A 15,641-nucleotide genomic window follows, 5' to 3' on the forward strand; every position below is an offset into this window, starting at 1 on the left:
TAAACTCTACCTACAAACAAAGAGCCTTCAATTCAGAGAAGAGACATCATGAGGAAAGAAACTTACCTAAACAGCAGCCAAGAAAACTTGCAACCCAGACCTGGAATAATCAACCTAAACATGTAGCCTAAAATAAGCACTAATAAGCAAGGACCACCAGACATATGAGGAAGACTAACAGTATTAAAGAGAAAGATCTAGATAAAATCAGAGTTATAGACTCAGCAGAATATGGTGGACATGCAAGGAACTGAAAAAGTCTTTCTTTTTAAATTCTTATTAGAATATTCAGAAGTTTGTAAATGATGTCATAATCTTAAAAACAAGAACAACAATCTACAAAAATGGGAAAGATCACAGTAAGAACCAGCTCTTAAAAATTTTTTTAAACATAAAAATCAAAAATTCATAAAAGAGCAGTACACATTTTTAAAATATCATAATATAGAATGAAAAAACAAAAAGATGAAACATATGACAGAGAAGATAAGAGACACAAAGTATCAATCCACAAAGTTCAATGTTCAGAAAAATAGGGGACCAGAAGGAGAATAAAGAAATTGGAAAAAAAATAAATTATTAAATAAAAAGGAATTGGAGCACATAAGTGGCTCAGTCAACCAGTTAAGCCTGCAACTGTTGAATTTGGCTTGAGTCATGAGATCAAGCCCTGCATCAGACTCAGTGCAGAGCATAATGCCTGCTTGAGATTCTCTCTCTCTCCCTCCATCTGCCCCTACCCCACTTGTTCCCTCTCTCTTTCTCTCTCTCTCTCAAAATAAATAAATAAACTTTTTTAAAAAAAGGAATAAAATGCAGAAAGACACAAGACATCACACTGAAAAGGCCACTGAATATTTTCACCATCTTACATAGTATTGAATCAATGGATACATTTAAATTTGAGGGAACAAGAAATAAAACATACTATTATTATAAATGAAAAAAGTAACAACAGAAAGCCTAAAATTAATAATATAATACCCAATATTGGGAGAAAGAATGGAAGAAAAGTTGAGTAGTGTTTCAACAAGTTAAATCTACAACATTCACAGCAGAAATCACCAATAATAATTAAAATTGGTTAATCAATAAATAAGTTAATAGGTTATATTCACTATAAACACAATAATAAACAAATTACTATGTTTATATCAGAAACCATTAAAAAAGTTAAAAGTGATTTTAACTATGAAGAATAAGATTTCCAAGACAGAGAACAGTATATTTTGCCACTGAATCTTTACAGTAGGTGATTTTTTTTATCGTTTCATTCTCTATTCAGGTTAGCACTTTTTTGTGTAACAGAAAGTCTTAGGCCTATATAGACAGCAAGTAATGAATCATGTGACAAAATAGTATGACCCATGGCCGGGGTCTATGGGAGAATGCAGACAACCCCAGGTGGAAAAGTAGATCACTGACTAGGCTGACCAAAGGTGAATGTCATCCATTGGGTAAATACAAAGGCATCTGAGTCTCCTTCCAAAACCCCAGGCAAGAATGTTTTCAGCTTGACTGAGCTGCCAAGTTTCCCATACCTTAGTAGAGTTGAGATTTTTCATTGAATGCCATTCTGCCTCTATCAAGCTCAGGTTTCAGTACCTCTAATAAGCTCCACCCTTGTGTTAGAACTTAAGGATATAAAACATGATATTTTCATAGTTGTTTTTAACTTGAGTTGAAATGTTTACTTCAACAAAAATGTCCGTTTGCCTGCTTCATGCAAGGCACCATGGGAAATACACATGTAAACCAGACAGATTGGGTTCTCTCAAGCAGTTGAAGAACCACTAAAGTGAGAGAGACTTGTACGCAACTAACTTTAATGCAAGACCAAATGCAAGTGAACTGGAGCATAAAGAGGGAAGAGAGAATTTCCAGTTTAGGAAGGGGTCACGAAAGACTAAATGAGGAACTGTCATAAGTGAGCTGAGATTCTGGCCCTTGCGTCAACAGGATGCCTTCAGGCTAGTACTGTGATACAGCTGTGACTTGGGACGCAATCTGAGAGTGATATTATCTGAGTTGTACCTAGCCAAAGACAATGTCGGTATCTCTAGTTTGAAGTGGCTTTGAATTTCCGTGAGTTAAATGCTACATTCAGTCCAAACACCTTGCTTACCCACACATGTGCATTTTCCTTGGAAGATACAAACTGGTAAAGTACAGAAGTCTGTGTTGTAGTATAAGCGAACCAGAACTCATTCATAACTCCAACTAAATCTAAGTTTCTGTGTTGTTTCTATTTTTAATAGCATTTCTCAACATATGTTCATGTCCATGTGTTTACATTCTACCCTCAAATCCAGAAGATTGAACCAGAGAATGTTAAAATTGGAAAGGATCTTGGCTATTAATCAATATAATCCTATCATTTTACAGATGAAGAAACTAGGCCAAGATACAGTAAATATGACTTCCCAAGCTTTCGTAACCACGAAAAGGAAAGACTGGACTTGAACCAAGTTTTGGAATACAGGACCAGAAGCTCTTTCTCCTGGATGCTATGACAAAAGAAAAATGAGAAGATGGAAAAAAAAATCAAAGATGATAAAGAAACAAAAAGTAACGCTTAATTCAGTTACTGGAAAACTGGCAATAGATCTAGAATATCAGTGTTTCTGAAATAAATTCCGAATAACTTTTAAGGGATCTATTTTTCTTGAGATTTTTTAAAAGTTTTTATTTATTTATTTTGAGAGAGAGAGAGAGAAAAAAAGAAAAAAAACAGGGATGAGCAGAGAGAACCCCAAGCAGACTTTGAGCAGTCAGTACAGAGCCCAATAGCGGGGCTCAAACCCACAAACATGAGATGATGACCTGAGCTGAAATCAGGGTCAGATGCTTAACTGACTGAGCCACCCAGTTGCCCCTTTTGATATTTTTTTCCACTTGGACAATATATATTGGCTACCAAAATACAAATATTTCTTTTCTATTTTAATTAATTTTTAAATTATTTAAATTATTAAATAATTGTTAAAAAAATAATTTTTGCTCTGTTAAATATAGGGAAATGGTAATTAGCTAATCATCAATTACATATCATTTTTGTTTCATCAAAGCAAAAATAGTGGGGTGCCTGGGTGGCTGTCAGTTAAGTATCCAACTCTTAATTTTGGTTCAGGTCATCATCTTGCAGTTTGTGAGTTTAAGCCCCATTTGGGGCTCTATGCTGACAGTGCAGTCTGCTCGGGATTCTGTCTCTCCCCTCTCCCTTCCCCCTCCCCCCCAGTTCACGTGCTCTGTTTTTCTCTCAAAATAAATAAACAAATAAATAAATAAATAAATAAACAAACAAACTAAAAAAAAAAAATAGGAATTAGTTTTAAAATAGGTATTCTAGAGCACCTGAGTGGCTCAGTGGGTTGAGCATCCAACTCTTGATTTCGGCTTAGGTCATGATCCCAGGGGGGCATGGGATCAAGACCCATATTGGGCTCCATGCTAAGATTAAGATTCTCTCTCTCTCTCTCTCTCTCTCTCTCTCCTTTTTCTCCTCTCCCCTGCTTGCACTATCTCTCTAAAAGTAATTAACTAAATAAATAAAATAGCTACTCTTGTATTTTTAAAATAGACTATATTAGAACAAAGACTGTATTATATTTGTTCATTACTATCAGTATATCATATCATTGCACCTGGATTATAGAATATACTCAATAAATAGTAGTTGAATAAATAAATTAATTAATACCATATTGCATTAGAATTCTCCACCAACCTTTGTAAAGCACACATTATGTCCAATACTTCTATGGTAAAAATCTGATATGATACCATTATTTGGATGAGTTCAAAACTTTGCCTACCCTTGATAGAAAATCAATACATACTTTCCCAAAGCAGACTCCATGATTAAAGGCCTTCCTCTAGACCCAGCTGTAAGTAAATCCCAGGTGAGGCCACAGCCTGTATAGAAGTAGAACACTGCTACTGCTTTCCTCTCTTCCTTACCCCAACCTGGGGGAGAATTGTGGAGGTAAAGCTCACACCTGTTTCCACACCCTGCTCCTAAGCTCAAATAAGGACTTCTTGACTAGCCAAGAGTCTCCAGTTCAAATCACCAGAAACCTTCTCAGTAGTGCCCTAGAGACCACCAACAGGCTAACTAGGAGACACGTTAGGAATTGTGGAGGGAACTTATAATCCACAGGGCTGTTTGCCAGGGCATAAGACATGGAAGTATATGTCAGAAAGACAGAAGAGTGGGCGCCTCGGTTGCTCCATCAGTTGAGCATCCAACTCTTGATTTCGGTTCAGGTCATGACCCCTCTGCCCCTCCCCATGATCTCTCTCTCTCTCAAATTAAAATAATAATAATAATAATAATCTTAAAAAAAATTAAAAACTAAAGAGAAAAGAGAGGACTTAAAAAGTTTTATCAAGAATATTAAAAACCTCCCTGTGGGAGTTAATGATGAATAGATACTAAATATAAAGGCATTTATTTAATAATGAAAACGTTTTGCAATGTTATGCATATAAATAAGTTAACACAGCTCTTGTTATTTTCTTCATCCATTTTACAGAAATGACAAAAATGTTTTGAAAACTGATGTCACTGAGGTTTTGTAATTGTTTAAAAAACAACAAATGAAATGACTACTTCTAATCTTTTTTGGTATGTTTATACAACAAAAAAAGGAATGTTATAAATAGCCTCTAACTTGTCTGTTTTAATGGCTGCATATTTACATAAGTAACTATAAATGAAATATTACACTTGATCTTTTTTTTCAACTATTTATATGTAAAGTCATTTAAAGTATAAAATAATACTTTCCCCTATTCTCCTAGTGAGGACATAACCAAAAACAAAACATTGAGACAAATAAAAACACAGGACAAGAGTTAGGGAAATCGTGTTCTTCATAAACCGGCTTCTACCACTGAGTCACCAGTGATGTTCTAGCTATCTGCACCTCACTTACCACCATCTGAGAAACAGACCTGAATCACAGTGATGCAATGGAAGGATATAAGGAAAACCAGCAAACAGTGGTTTACAAGCCTTGCTAACTTCCTTGTAAGGTTGACTATGGCTCTTCAAGACCATTTGATGCCCCATGTCCCACATCCATCTCAGAAGGTGACAGCAACACCAGGAAGAAGGCAAAAGACAAGGGCAGGTCTTGATGCACGTGTTCTAGAAACTCATCAGGATTTGGCCACACCCAAGGAAGGAAAACTTGGCACTAACTCCAGAGAGAGAAAAATCCTGATATATAAATTTTGTGCTTTTCTAATGAAATTGAATCAAGGACTAAAAGTAATCTGGAAAATTTCAGCCCTAATAAAGATTTTTAAGAGATTTCTTTCAGGGAATGGAGAAATAACAACTTGCCCATTTTATAAATGTGAATATATTTCCTGTTGTGAATATTGTAAGACACCCATTCCTACTTCTCTGATGGCAAGAAGAGAAAACATCTACAATAAGGGTATAAGAAAAAGAAAAAGAAAAGCAGGATATTCAGTAACAACTTCGTATATAGACATACATTAGCATATAGAACAATTATCTTGAATAAACTGATCATTTGTTTAGCAGTTTGGCTCTTTTGTACTTTAGCAGTTTGGTACTTTTCCAGTAGGCTACAGGATGGATTGCTGAACTTTCCAGCAAGGTCAGGGGGATCTGTTTGCTCAGTAGGTTGATCCGAGCTGGATTTACTTGTTCCTGCAACCACTGTTCGCATGAAGAAATTACACTTTGAAAATTTTCTTCAACTACAGTAATTAAATGTTTCCATTGAGCTAGTGATCTATTTTACCTGAAATGTGAAAATGCTTTATTTTGTTTTTATCTCAAACATTCTTTACCTCAGCAATTTTTTTGTAAACATTTTCTTTAATGTGTCCTTCCTTTTCTATTCTCATTTTTCAAATTTTCCCTTTTCTCATTTTAACTTTTTTTCTTTTTTTCACTTTCTAAGCAGTCAAAAAGAAGTAAAAATGGAAATAAGCAGAAAAGCCTCCCTGGAGTAAATGCTTGCAGCATGACTTTCCCAATAAAGTCTTCCACACGCAGGGCAGATAAAGAAATAAGAGTCTGAGAGTTGTGAAGAGACACTGGCTCCTGGCTCATATTTTCGAAGTTGGACCTTTGATATTACCACCCAAAGACACTCTACATAGTGTCAGAGATGGGCCACAATATTAACAGAAGACATTTATCTCACTACTTTAGATTCACGGCCCAATGCCTGATTGTACCTCTTACATACAGTCTCCTACAAACAAATATTCATTCATATATATATATACATACATATATATGTATGTATATATATATATATATATGTATATATATATATTCATATTTGTATCCTATAATTGCTAATAAATAACAAAAAAAATTTAAACTGTATTGTTTTCTGTATCAAAGGGATAATCTGTTAAATGTAAGTATATGAGAATGTTACTTTGCATAATCCTGTTTAAACACTTCCTCATTCTAAACTATACCTAGAGCCTCAAGAAAAGCAAGAAGAGGCCTTTTCAAATTTTGGGATAAGCTGGTCACAGATTATACCAAATGTGTTATAACTCTGAACACGGTTCATGCCACAGAATTCTTTTTTTTTTTTTTGTTTTTAATGTTTACTTATTTTCGAGAGAGAGACAGAGAGACAGAGTGCAAGCAGGGGAGAGGCAGAGAGAGTGAGACACAGAATCTGAAACTGTATTTCTGTTAGGCAAGAGTGGGGAGAAAGAATGCTGATTGAGTTAATATGCCATTCAAGGGAGTTCAGAGTTGTTGTTGTTTTTTTTTTTTTTTTTTTTTTTTTTTACTGCAATAGGGATCCTTTTAAGCAGAAGAATGAGATGATCAGATAAATCTATCAGAAACTATAGAGGGTGCCTGGGTGGCTCATTCAGTTGGTTAAGCATCAGACTTTGGCTCAGGTTATGATCTCACAGTTTGTAAATTCAAGCCCCACTTTGGGTGAGCTCAAGCCCTGCTTCTCTCTCTCTTCTTATCTCTTCCCCTCTCTCTGCCCCTCACTCACTCGCACTCTCTCTCTAAAAAATTTTTTTAATAAAAAAAGAAACTGTAGAGATCATATCAGAAAGAACAAGGCTGGAGCAGTCAAGAGACTTATTTGTAAAGGAGATAATGTGTGTACTTAGCATGGGAATGAAGAACATGAAAGAGAATTTGACAATTTGAGAAAAATTACAGAAGTGAAATACCTTGGTGATAGATTGGGTGTGGTGAATAAGGCATGGGAAGTAGTCAAGAGGGAACCCCAGGTTTCTCTGCCTTCTTGCTGGGGTGGCCAGTGGGACTTTCACTGAGATCAGTAATTCAGGAGGAGGAACAAGAGGTGATTGGCTCGGTTTTGAATATGTTGAACAGGAGAGGCCTGTGGAACATCCACGCTGAGAGGCAAGTGCTCATTCCTCTGTGTGTCCACTACCTGTTGTATTACCTCTTGTTACCACGCTGGGATTGCCTATCTTCAACCTCTAACTTTCCCGAGACAGGAAGGACTGTCCAATCTAAACAAACCATCCCTTCAGGGTGCCTTCGGTGAGCCCATGCTTCCCATTACAAAAAAGGCTCTCCCATTTTCCCTGTCTCTCATGAGACCAATTCCAACTCAGAACAAATATCATGTAAGGGCGGAAGCCCATCACCCCTTCTAGAGACAGCAAAAACATGCAATGAAGAAAGAAAGGCTATTTTCCCTCTATTTTAATTCAATTTTAAATTCTATTTCCCACCCATTTTCAAAGGGACCATTGTTTCAGAAGAATTGGGTACTTTCTAAGGTAAATAAATAGAGTGAATAACAATCTTGTTTAAGATTCCAACTTATTAACAGAAAACATGTGTAGACTTAAGCATTAAAAATAAATATGCCTTTAAAGATGACCTGGAAGGCTTCTTACCTGCCAAGAACAGAGTTCAAGACCTCAGAAAGTCTGTTTTCCCAGAAACAGTAGATTATATTGCTAATGATGGCAAGGGCAATAAACCATAAGTTTTTTTTTTCTCCCTATAATTTTGGTACTATTTAGGTGAGTTTTGTAATAGACTGAAATAAGAGAAGTACTCTCGAGAATGATCTTGGGTTGTGAAAATTGGGTCTATGATTTCATCCTTTGGGAGAATGTTTTCAGTTCCTGCTTTTCTTTCCAGACATTTACGTTTGACATGATTTCTTCTTATATTTGAATGATAGTTCAGTGATCTTGGTTGTGTTGGTATGCACAAATATAAATTAGAGCATTTTCTATCATACATACTTTAATTGGGCATTTTTAATAAAGTGTATAGTTCTTTCTTTCAATGTCCTTATTTATTCCAAAGTAGAGGAGGATTTCTAAAGATCGTTATGAACCAACATACAGCAGAATGTCTCCAAATGGACCAGACGGAGTGGCAGACCAGGTGCAGGTCGGTTTGTCGAAGAGAAATTGATGCTGTCCTCTGCATTCATTGACTTGTCTGGTTTTCATAGGACGAATAAACAGATGAGTCAGTTTCTCCTTCTTCTAAGGGACTTTACATGATTAGGGTCAGAAACTCAGCAAAGAAAAATCCTCTCTCGTTTTATAAGGGCGAGATGATGAGATGCTACAGTGATTCATTTCAAAGGTGCTGGCTATTTTCAAACAACTGCTGAGAAACCTTGCCGTTCCCTGAACTTGGGAGGTTGGTTCTAGCACATGCACAAATTCTGCTTGCCATATGAGCAAAAGTGAGATCATACGGGTTGATGCTGGCAGAGTCTCTGAGAGTGCAGTAATTCATGCTGTCAGTTACTATCAGCAGCAATTTGCTTCTGGATTGGTTCCTGTGAGCACTCATGTGAGTATTCTGCACAAAGGACCAGAGTGCAATATTCTTTTGGATTTCAGGGACTTAGTGCAGTTTCAACATATAATCAAAAGTGCCACGTAGTTCACCACCTCGCATTTTGTTTTAAAGAGACAGAGGCTTAAAATGTGATTCCTTTCTTCTCTCCAAAACAGGAAGTTGATGGCAATGTGGAACTATCTTTAGAGCAATCTGTTGGTGCTTCAGTGGAATCTATCCAGTTGGTAAACAGTAGAGTAGTTTGTTTTTTTAACTAAATGTCATTCCACTGTCTCCACAACAATAAAAATCAGAACTTTGTTTAATCATAAAACTTAATTTATTAGAATCAACTCTTAGTTACTATATGATATATGATCAACTCTTACTAACTATAGGGTAAATATGATGAGACATGAAAAGATCCCTTGAACTGCTTGGTATTGTAATAGCATATTCTTCCAAATTAAGTACAATTTCCACAAAGTTCTGTGGCAGAGAAGTTTGGATGCTGCAGCCCTAGCTTACAGGCACAATATTAACAAATCTCTGTGAAACAATAAAACTTCACTGACTTCCAAAGAGCTTTGAGATATTCATATCCCTCTTGCTACCAATCTATCTACTAGTCTCTTTTTATTTAAAGAATACTTACTATTGAGAATTCATGGGATTCAGGGTTATGGAGCAATCCTGACCAGAAAGGGTATAGGAGGAAGGAAAATGTAGTCCTTGTGTCTGAGAAATGGTAGTTCAGTTTCACTCAGAAAAGTGAAGGGTATGCCAAAATCTCAAGTGCCACTGTCACTGACATATATATTTTTTGGTATTAACCTATAATCTCTCAAGTGTTCCCAGTTGAAAGATTTCTTCCATATTATATACAGCTCAAAAATCCTCAAAACCTTAGCATTTTACATGATTAATATTACTTAGCCATAAAAAAGGATGAGATCGTGCCACATGCGACAACATGGATGGACCTAGAGGGTATTATGCTAAGTGAAATAATTCAGACTGAAGAAGACAAATACCATATGATTTCATTTATGTGCGGAATCTTAAAAAAAATGAACAAACAAAAAGCAGAACGAGGTGTGAAAATACAGAGAACAAACTGATGGCTGCCAGTGGGGAGGGGAGGCTGGGCAAAATGGGTGAAGGGGAGCGGGAGACACAGGCTTCCAGTTATGGATGAATTAAGTCATGGGAACAAAAGGCACAGCATAAAGAATACTGTTAATGATATTGTGATAATGTTCTATGGTGACAGATGATAGCTACACTTGTGGTGAGCATAGCATAGTATATAAATTTGTCAATCACTGTTGTACACCTGAAACTAATGTGACATTGTATGTCAACTATACTCAATAAAGGAAAGAAAGACAGAAAGAAAGGAAGAAAGAAAGAAAGAAAGAAAGAAAGAAAAAGAAAGAAAAAAGAAATGAGGGTAGCCAAAAATAAAAAAGAATTGATGTTTATTATCTACTTTCCCTTGCCTCTAGAATATAGACAGAATGAAGGCAGGTATTTCTGTCTGTTCACTGATGTATTCCCAGTGCCTAGAATAGTGCATGGCGCATAGGAGGTATTTAATAAAAATGTGTTGAATGAATGAATATTTTCTTTTTCTTCAGCTCTAAAGTCCTACCTCTTTAACAAGTCTTACTAGACCCTCTGTTATTGACTTCTGCTCATTCTGCTAGCATCCTCTCTCTCATTTTATAATTGTGCTTGTGTGCTATATAATTCGGCCAAATGCAGATTATATGTGGTTTCTTAAATGTACCATGTTCTCTCTCCCTGGGGGCCTGTGCACACGTTCCTCCATGTCGAAGACTTTTCTCTCCTGCTCCCCTGCTCCTTTCTCTGGGACACTTCTCTTTGTTCTTCAAGATCCAATTTAGAAGTCTCTTATTTCAGAAAATCTTAACCTGGTCTCCAAAACAGAGATAGATAGGCTCTAGTATCCTGTGTTTTCCATAGCAGCACTTACCCATTTGGACTGTCATTGCTGTAAGGCAGTGACATAACTAGAGGCATACTGGTATTTGTGAAATTATCCATCAGTATTTAAGTTTCAAAGGAACTCATAAGGAAATTAGCACTGAACCCTTAGAAGTGGCATAAAAATATTTTAAAAGAATAATCAGGATGTACTGTAATAAAGTCAACAGTGTGAGAAAACTATCGCATTTCTAAAACTATTGAGTAGAAGCATCACTCTAGACTAACCATTAAAACATAAATAAGCAGCATCTGTGTGAAAGCTAACAGACTGTTCCATAGTTGCCTTTTGTTATCCAAGTCTTAGCAAAATGTCACTGCCTCAGAAGGGACATAGCCAACAATCCCATGTAGATCTACCCCGGTCACTTTTTATCCCATTGCTATGCTTACCACCTTCATTACAAGTCTATGTCTTTGATATTATCTTAATCATTTCTGTGTTTACTAGGTTTTTAGTTCTGCCCTTCTCAATAATTGTCTTCATGAAAACAGGGACCTTGTATGTCTTTTTCAGTACTTTTCATTCGCAGAACTTACATGAGTGTTTGACATTCTAGCAGATGGTCAATAAAATTTTTTTTAAATGAATGTACAACAAAGAACAATTATCATCTTGGCTAGTAGGATGGTTTCACTGGCACTGGTTGCTTGCACTTCACCAAAAATTCACATGTACCAGTAGGTTCTTATCAACTAAAGAATCCTAACCAATGGAAAACTACTATTGTGTATTGTAGTGACTTCATTAACTCAAGTGTGTTATTTTATAATTAGTTTATACTCCATATCCTGAGGATTATCATTAGAGTACTAATAATAATTGTACTGAAAGTCTTGTTTCATAAATTTGAAAAGCTTTCATTGGTTTTCTTTTGGTTTGATACATGAAAAGATATATCTGAAGCTAAATGGTTTTTTGCATAAATTAAAAATCCAGTCAAAATGTGTTGTCTCCTCACATGAAAAAATGCTCCACATCACTCATAATCAGGGAAATACAAATCAAAACCACAATGAGATACCACCTTACACCTGTCAGAATGGCTAACATTAACAACGCAGGCAACAACAGATGTTGGCGAGGATGCGGAAAAAGAGGATTTCTTTTGCATCGTTGGTGACAATGCAAGCTGGTGCAGCCCCTCTGGAAAACAGTATGGAGGTTCCTCAAAAAACTGAAAATAGAACTACCCTATGACCCAGCAATTGCACTACTAGGCATTTATCCAAGGGATACAGGTGTGCTGACTCGAAGGGACACATGCACCCCCGTGTTTATAGCAGCACTATCAACAATAGCTAAAGTATGGAAAAAGCCCAAATGTCCATCACTGGATGAATAGATAAAGAAGATGTGGTATATATATACAATGGAGTATTACTCGGCAATCAAAAAAGAATGAAATCTTGCCATATGCAACTACGTGGATGGAACTGGAGGGTATTATGCTAAGTGAAATGAGTCAGTCAGAGAAAGACAAATATCATATGACTTCACTCATATGAGGAATTTAAGATAAAAAACAGATTAACATAAGGGAAAGGAAGAAAAATAATATAAAAACAAGGAGGGGAACAAAACATAAAAGACACTTAAATATAGAGAACAAACAGAAGGGTGCTGGAGGGGTTATGGGAGGGGGGGATGGGCTAAATGGGTAAGGTGCATTAAGGAAGACACTTGTTGGGACGAGGACAGGGTGTTATACATAGGGGATGAATCACTGGACTCTACTCCTGAAATCATTGTTGCATTGTATGCTAACTAAGTTGGATGTAAATTAAAAAATAAATTAATTAATTTTAAAAAGTAAAGCTGAAGTTAAAATTTAATAACATTTTTTAAAGGCAAAAAAAATGTGTTATCTTCCTATTGACTTGATAGGAAACTATTAATATCAGCCTAGATGAATCTGAAATGAATAGAAAAGGATTAATTGAGGAGGAAAGTTTTTGAATTTATAGAAGGTTGAAAATATTTAACTGCGTACTTGGGTGAGATGTTAGAATACCACACACCCCATTCGGGAAACCAATTATAAGGAGTATGAATGGTCAGATCCAATTAATTCTACAGTAAAACCATGTAATTACAGGGTTTACTCATTTTGATTGATTAGAAAGAGAAGATTAACAAGATTACAAATCATGAGCCAGAAGAGAGAAATTGTATTACCTCTAAAAATTTTTAAACACATTAGACCAAAAAAAGTGTCCTAATTTTAAATTACCAACTCTAACTAGGGAGGAAAACACATCAAACTAAAATATAACCTGTGTCTAAACATTAAACTTTTATAATTCAACTAGAGGTAGACTTGCCATACAGAGAGATGATTGTGACTTGCTTTTCCATCCCCTCACAAGGAAGAGCAAGAGTGATCTCAAGTGCATGGAGAGGGGAAAGAATAATTGCAAACAACCGGCATAAGATCTTGTTCACAGCTATGCAACAAATGTCTGTGGATTGGTTAGTTAATAAACTGTGCAAATTGGAGGATGAACTTCATAGCAGTAACCTGACCTGCTAGTGTATGGTCCCGGAAGAATCAGAACCAGACTTCCTTTATTGAAACAGAACCAAATAACCAGACCAGAGGAAATTGCTAAGTTTGGGCAGCCCAAAGAGACTCTCAGGAATCTCAATATCTCTCTGCATAATGTCCTCTGTGCTATTATGCTTGATAGCGTGCCCTTTATCCAGAGTCTCTGAAGTGGCTACTTTCATGAGACTTGAGTTCAAGATGAATCACTTAGTAGGCATGTGACTTTAAAAAGTTAACCTCTCAGGGTGTCTGGGTTTCTTAGTGGGTTAAGCATCTGGCTCTTGATTTCGGTTCTGGTCATGGTCCCACCGTTTGGTTTGTGAGTTTGAGCCCACACTGGGCTCTGTGCTGACAGTGTGGAGCCTGCTTGGGGTTCTTTCTCTCTCCTTCTCTCTCTGTGCCTCCCCTGCTTGTAGGCATGTGCGCTCGCTCTCTCTCTCTCTCTCTCTCTCTCTCTCTCAAAATAAATAAATAAACTTAAAGAAAACTTAAAAAAAAAAACCATTGACCTCTTCAATTTAAATTCCTAAACTATAGGGGCACCTGGGTGGCTCAGTCAGTTGAGCATCTGACTTCAGCTCAGGTCATGATCTCACAGCTTGTGAGTTCGAGCCCCACACCGGGCTCTGTGCTGACAGCTCAGAGCCTGGAGCCTGCTTTGGATTCTGTGTGTGTGTGTGTGTGTGTGTGTGTGTGTGTGTGTGTGTGTGTGTCTCTGGCCCTAACCCACTCACATTCTGTCTCTGTCTCTCTCAAAAATAAATAAACATTAAAAAACATAAAAATAAAAATAAATTCCTAAACTATAACAATGAAAATAGAAACTCAAATACCTAATAGATTTTTCATGTTCAAAACAGCAACTTACATAAAGCCTTTTTCATATTGTAAAACTTCCATGCAATGTAAATTACTATCCCATGTATCAAATAGTTACCAATATCCTCTAAATGCTGACATAATATCTATCTCTTCTAGACACATTTTCAGAATTTCTGGTATTAGTATTTGAGGGTATTCCAATTGGGTTACTATATTATCTATTTTACGCCAAATGTTAAACTTCTGCAATTTAATTAAAATTCCTTGTCCAGACCTAGCCATCGCTTGCTCCATTGCTCCCTTCTCAGTACCTGCTCTGGGTGTCCCTGAGGGTGTGCGGGCCAAGGGTGGGCCCAAAAAGTAGGAGGCAGAAGGGAACCAGGTATGGGCATCTAAGTGTCTTAGCACCACAACAGTGGTTAGAACTGGGAGAAGGAGAAGACTGCAAAGATAGGCCCAGGAGCAATGGTGTCCAAAGAGAAACAAGGGGTGAAAAATGTCAACATGGAAAATGCCCAACAGGAAAATGAAGGAGAAAAAGAGAGCCCCATGCAGGACAGAGAGGAATTATGCAGTTTGGGAGGGAGTGAAGGCCAGAACTGTGGAGGAAATGTCAACCTGGAGTGAGTGACATGACTTGTCCCTAATTTTTGATAAGCCATACCTAACAAGCATATTGATCACAATGAAGTGGGAGATGTTGTGGGAAAGTTCCTAGGACAGATGAAGTAAATCAGAAGAAAGAGTAAGGAGCAGCACAGGAGGCACTTCCAAACTCCTGAAGCTGATAATTATTATGACTTTTGCCTTATACCTTGAATGCTAAGGTTTCCCTGAGGTTAATAACATGGCCTATGTTCTATAAGCTTGTAGTTTAGTGATTTACTTTTTCTGTAAACCTTTTGGTGTTTCCACTTAAGAGTTTGTAATTATTGTTTTGTCTCAGTGTAAAACTTACTGTCCATAGGGCAATTTCACCCAGTTTTGGGAAAAACTATTCTTTTCATAATATGATATTAATAAAGCAATTTAAAAAGCAATCTTGGGAGGGGTGCCTGGGTGGCTAGGTCAGAAGGGCATGAGACTCTTGATCTCAGGTTGTGAGTTGGAGCCCCACCTTGGTGTAGACATTATATATATATGTGTGTGTGTGTGTGTGTGTGTGTGTGTGTGTGTGTGTGTATAATGTAGAGATTAATATATATATATTTTTAAAAATTCCTTGTCAATATCATTATTCCAGTGACAATTTTTGTTGTACTTTTTGCAAATTGTTCAGGTTTTATGTCATAGTACAGAACACATTTGACATTCATGCAGACCCTTGTTAAATCCCACAACTGCAAATAGTATAGTAATATAGTATGAAATTTCTACCATTTTAGGTGCTGCATTACCTCCAGTTTAACATCTCACTCTTATCAGTTCTTGTGCAGTAGATCTTT

The 15,641-nt window shown here is 36.7% G+C and overlaps 1 protein-coding gene across 1 annotated transcript; it reads left to right on the forward strand.

The window, feature by feature from the left end:
- Positions 1 to 14,661: 14,661 nt before the first annotated feature.
- On the forward strand, positions 14,662 to 15,015 carry LOC132681149 (protein BEX4). Its single transcript, XM_078442531.2, is given in 1 exon segment — positions 14,662 to 15,015. A coding segment is annotated over 1 exon segment (354 nt).
- Positions 15,016 to 15,641: the final 626 nt, after the last annotated feature.

The sequence above is a fragment of the Panthera onca genome, chromosome A1, assembly GCF_046562875.1.
Source record: "Panthera onca isolate mPanOnc1 chromosome A1, mPanOnc1 haplotype 2, whole genome shotgun sequence".
Lineage (NCBI taxonomy): Eukaryota > Metazoa > Chordata > Mammalia > Carnivora > Felidae > Panthera > Panthera onca.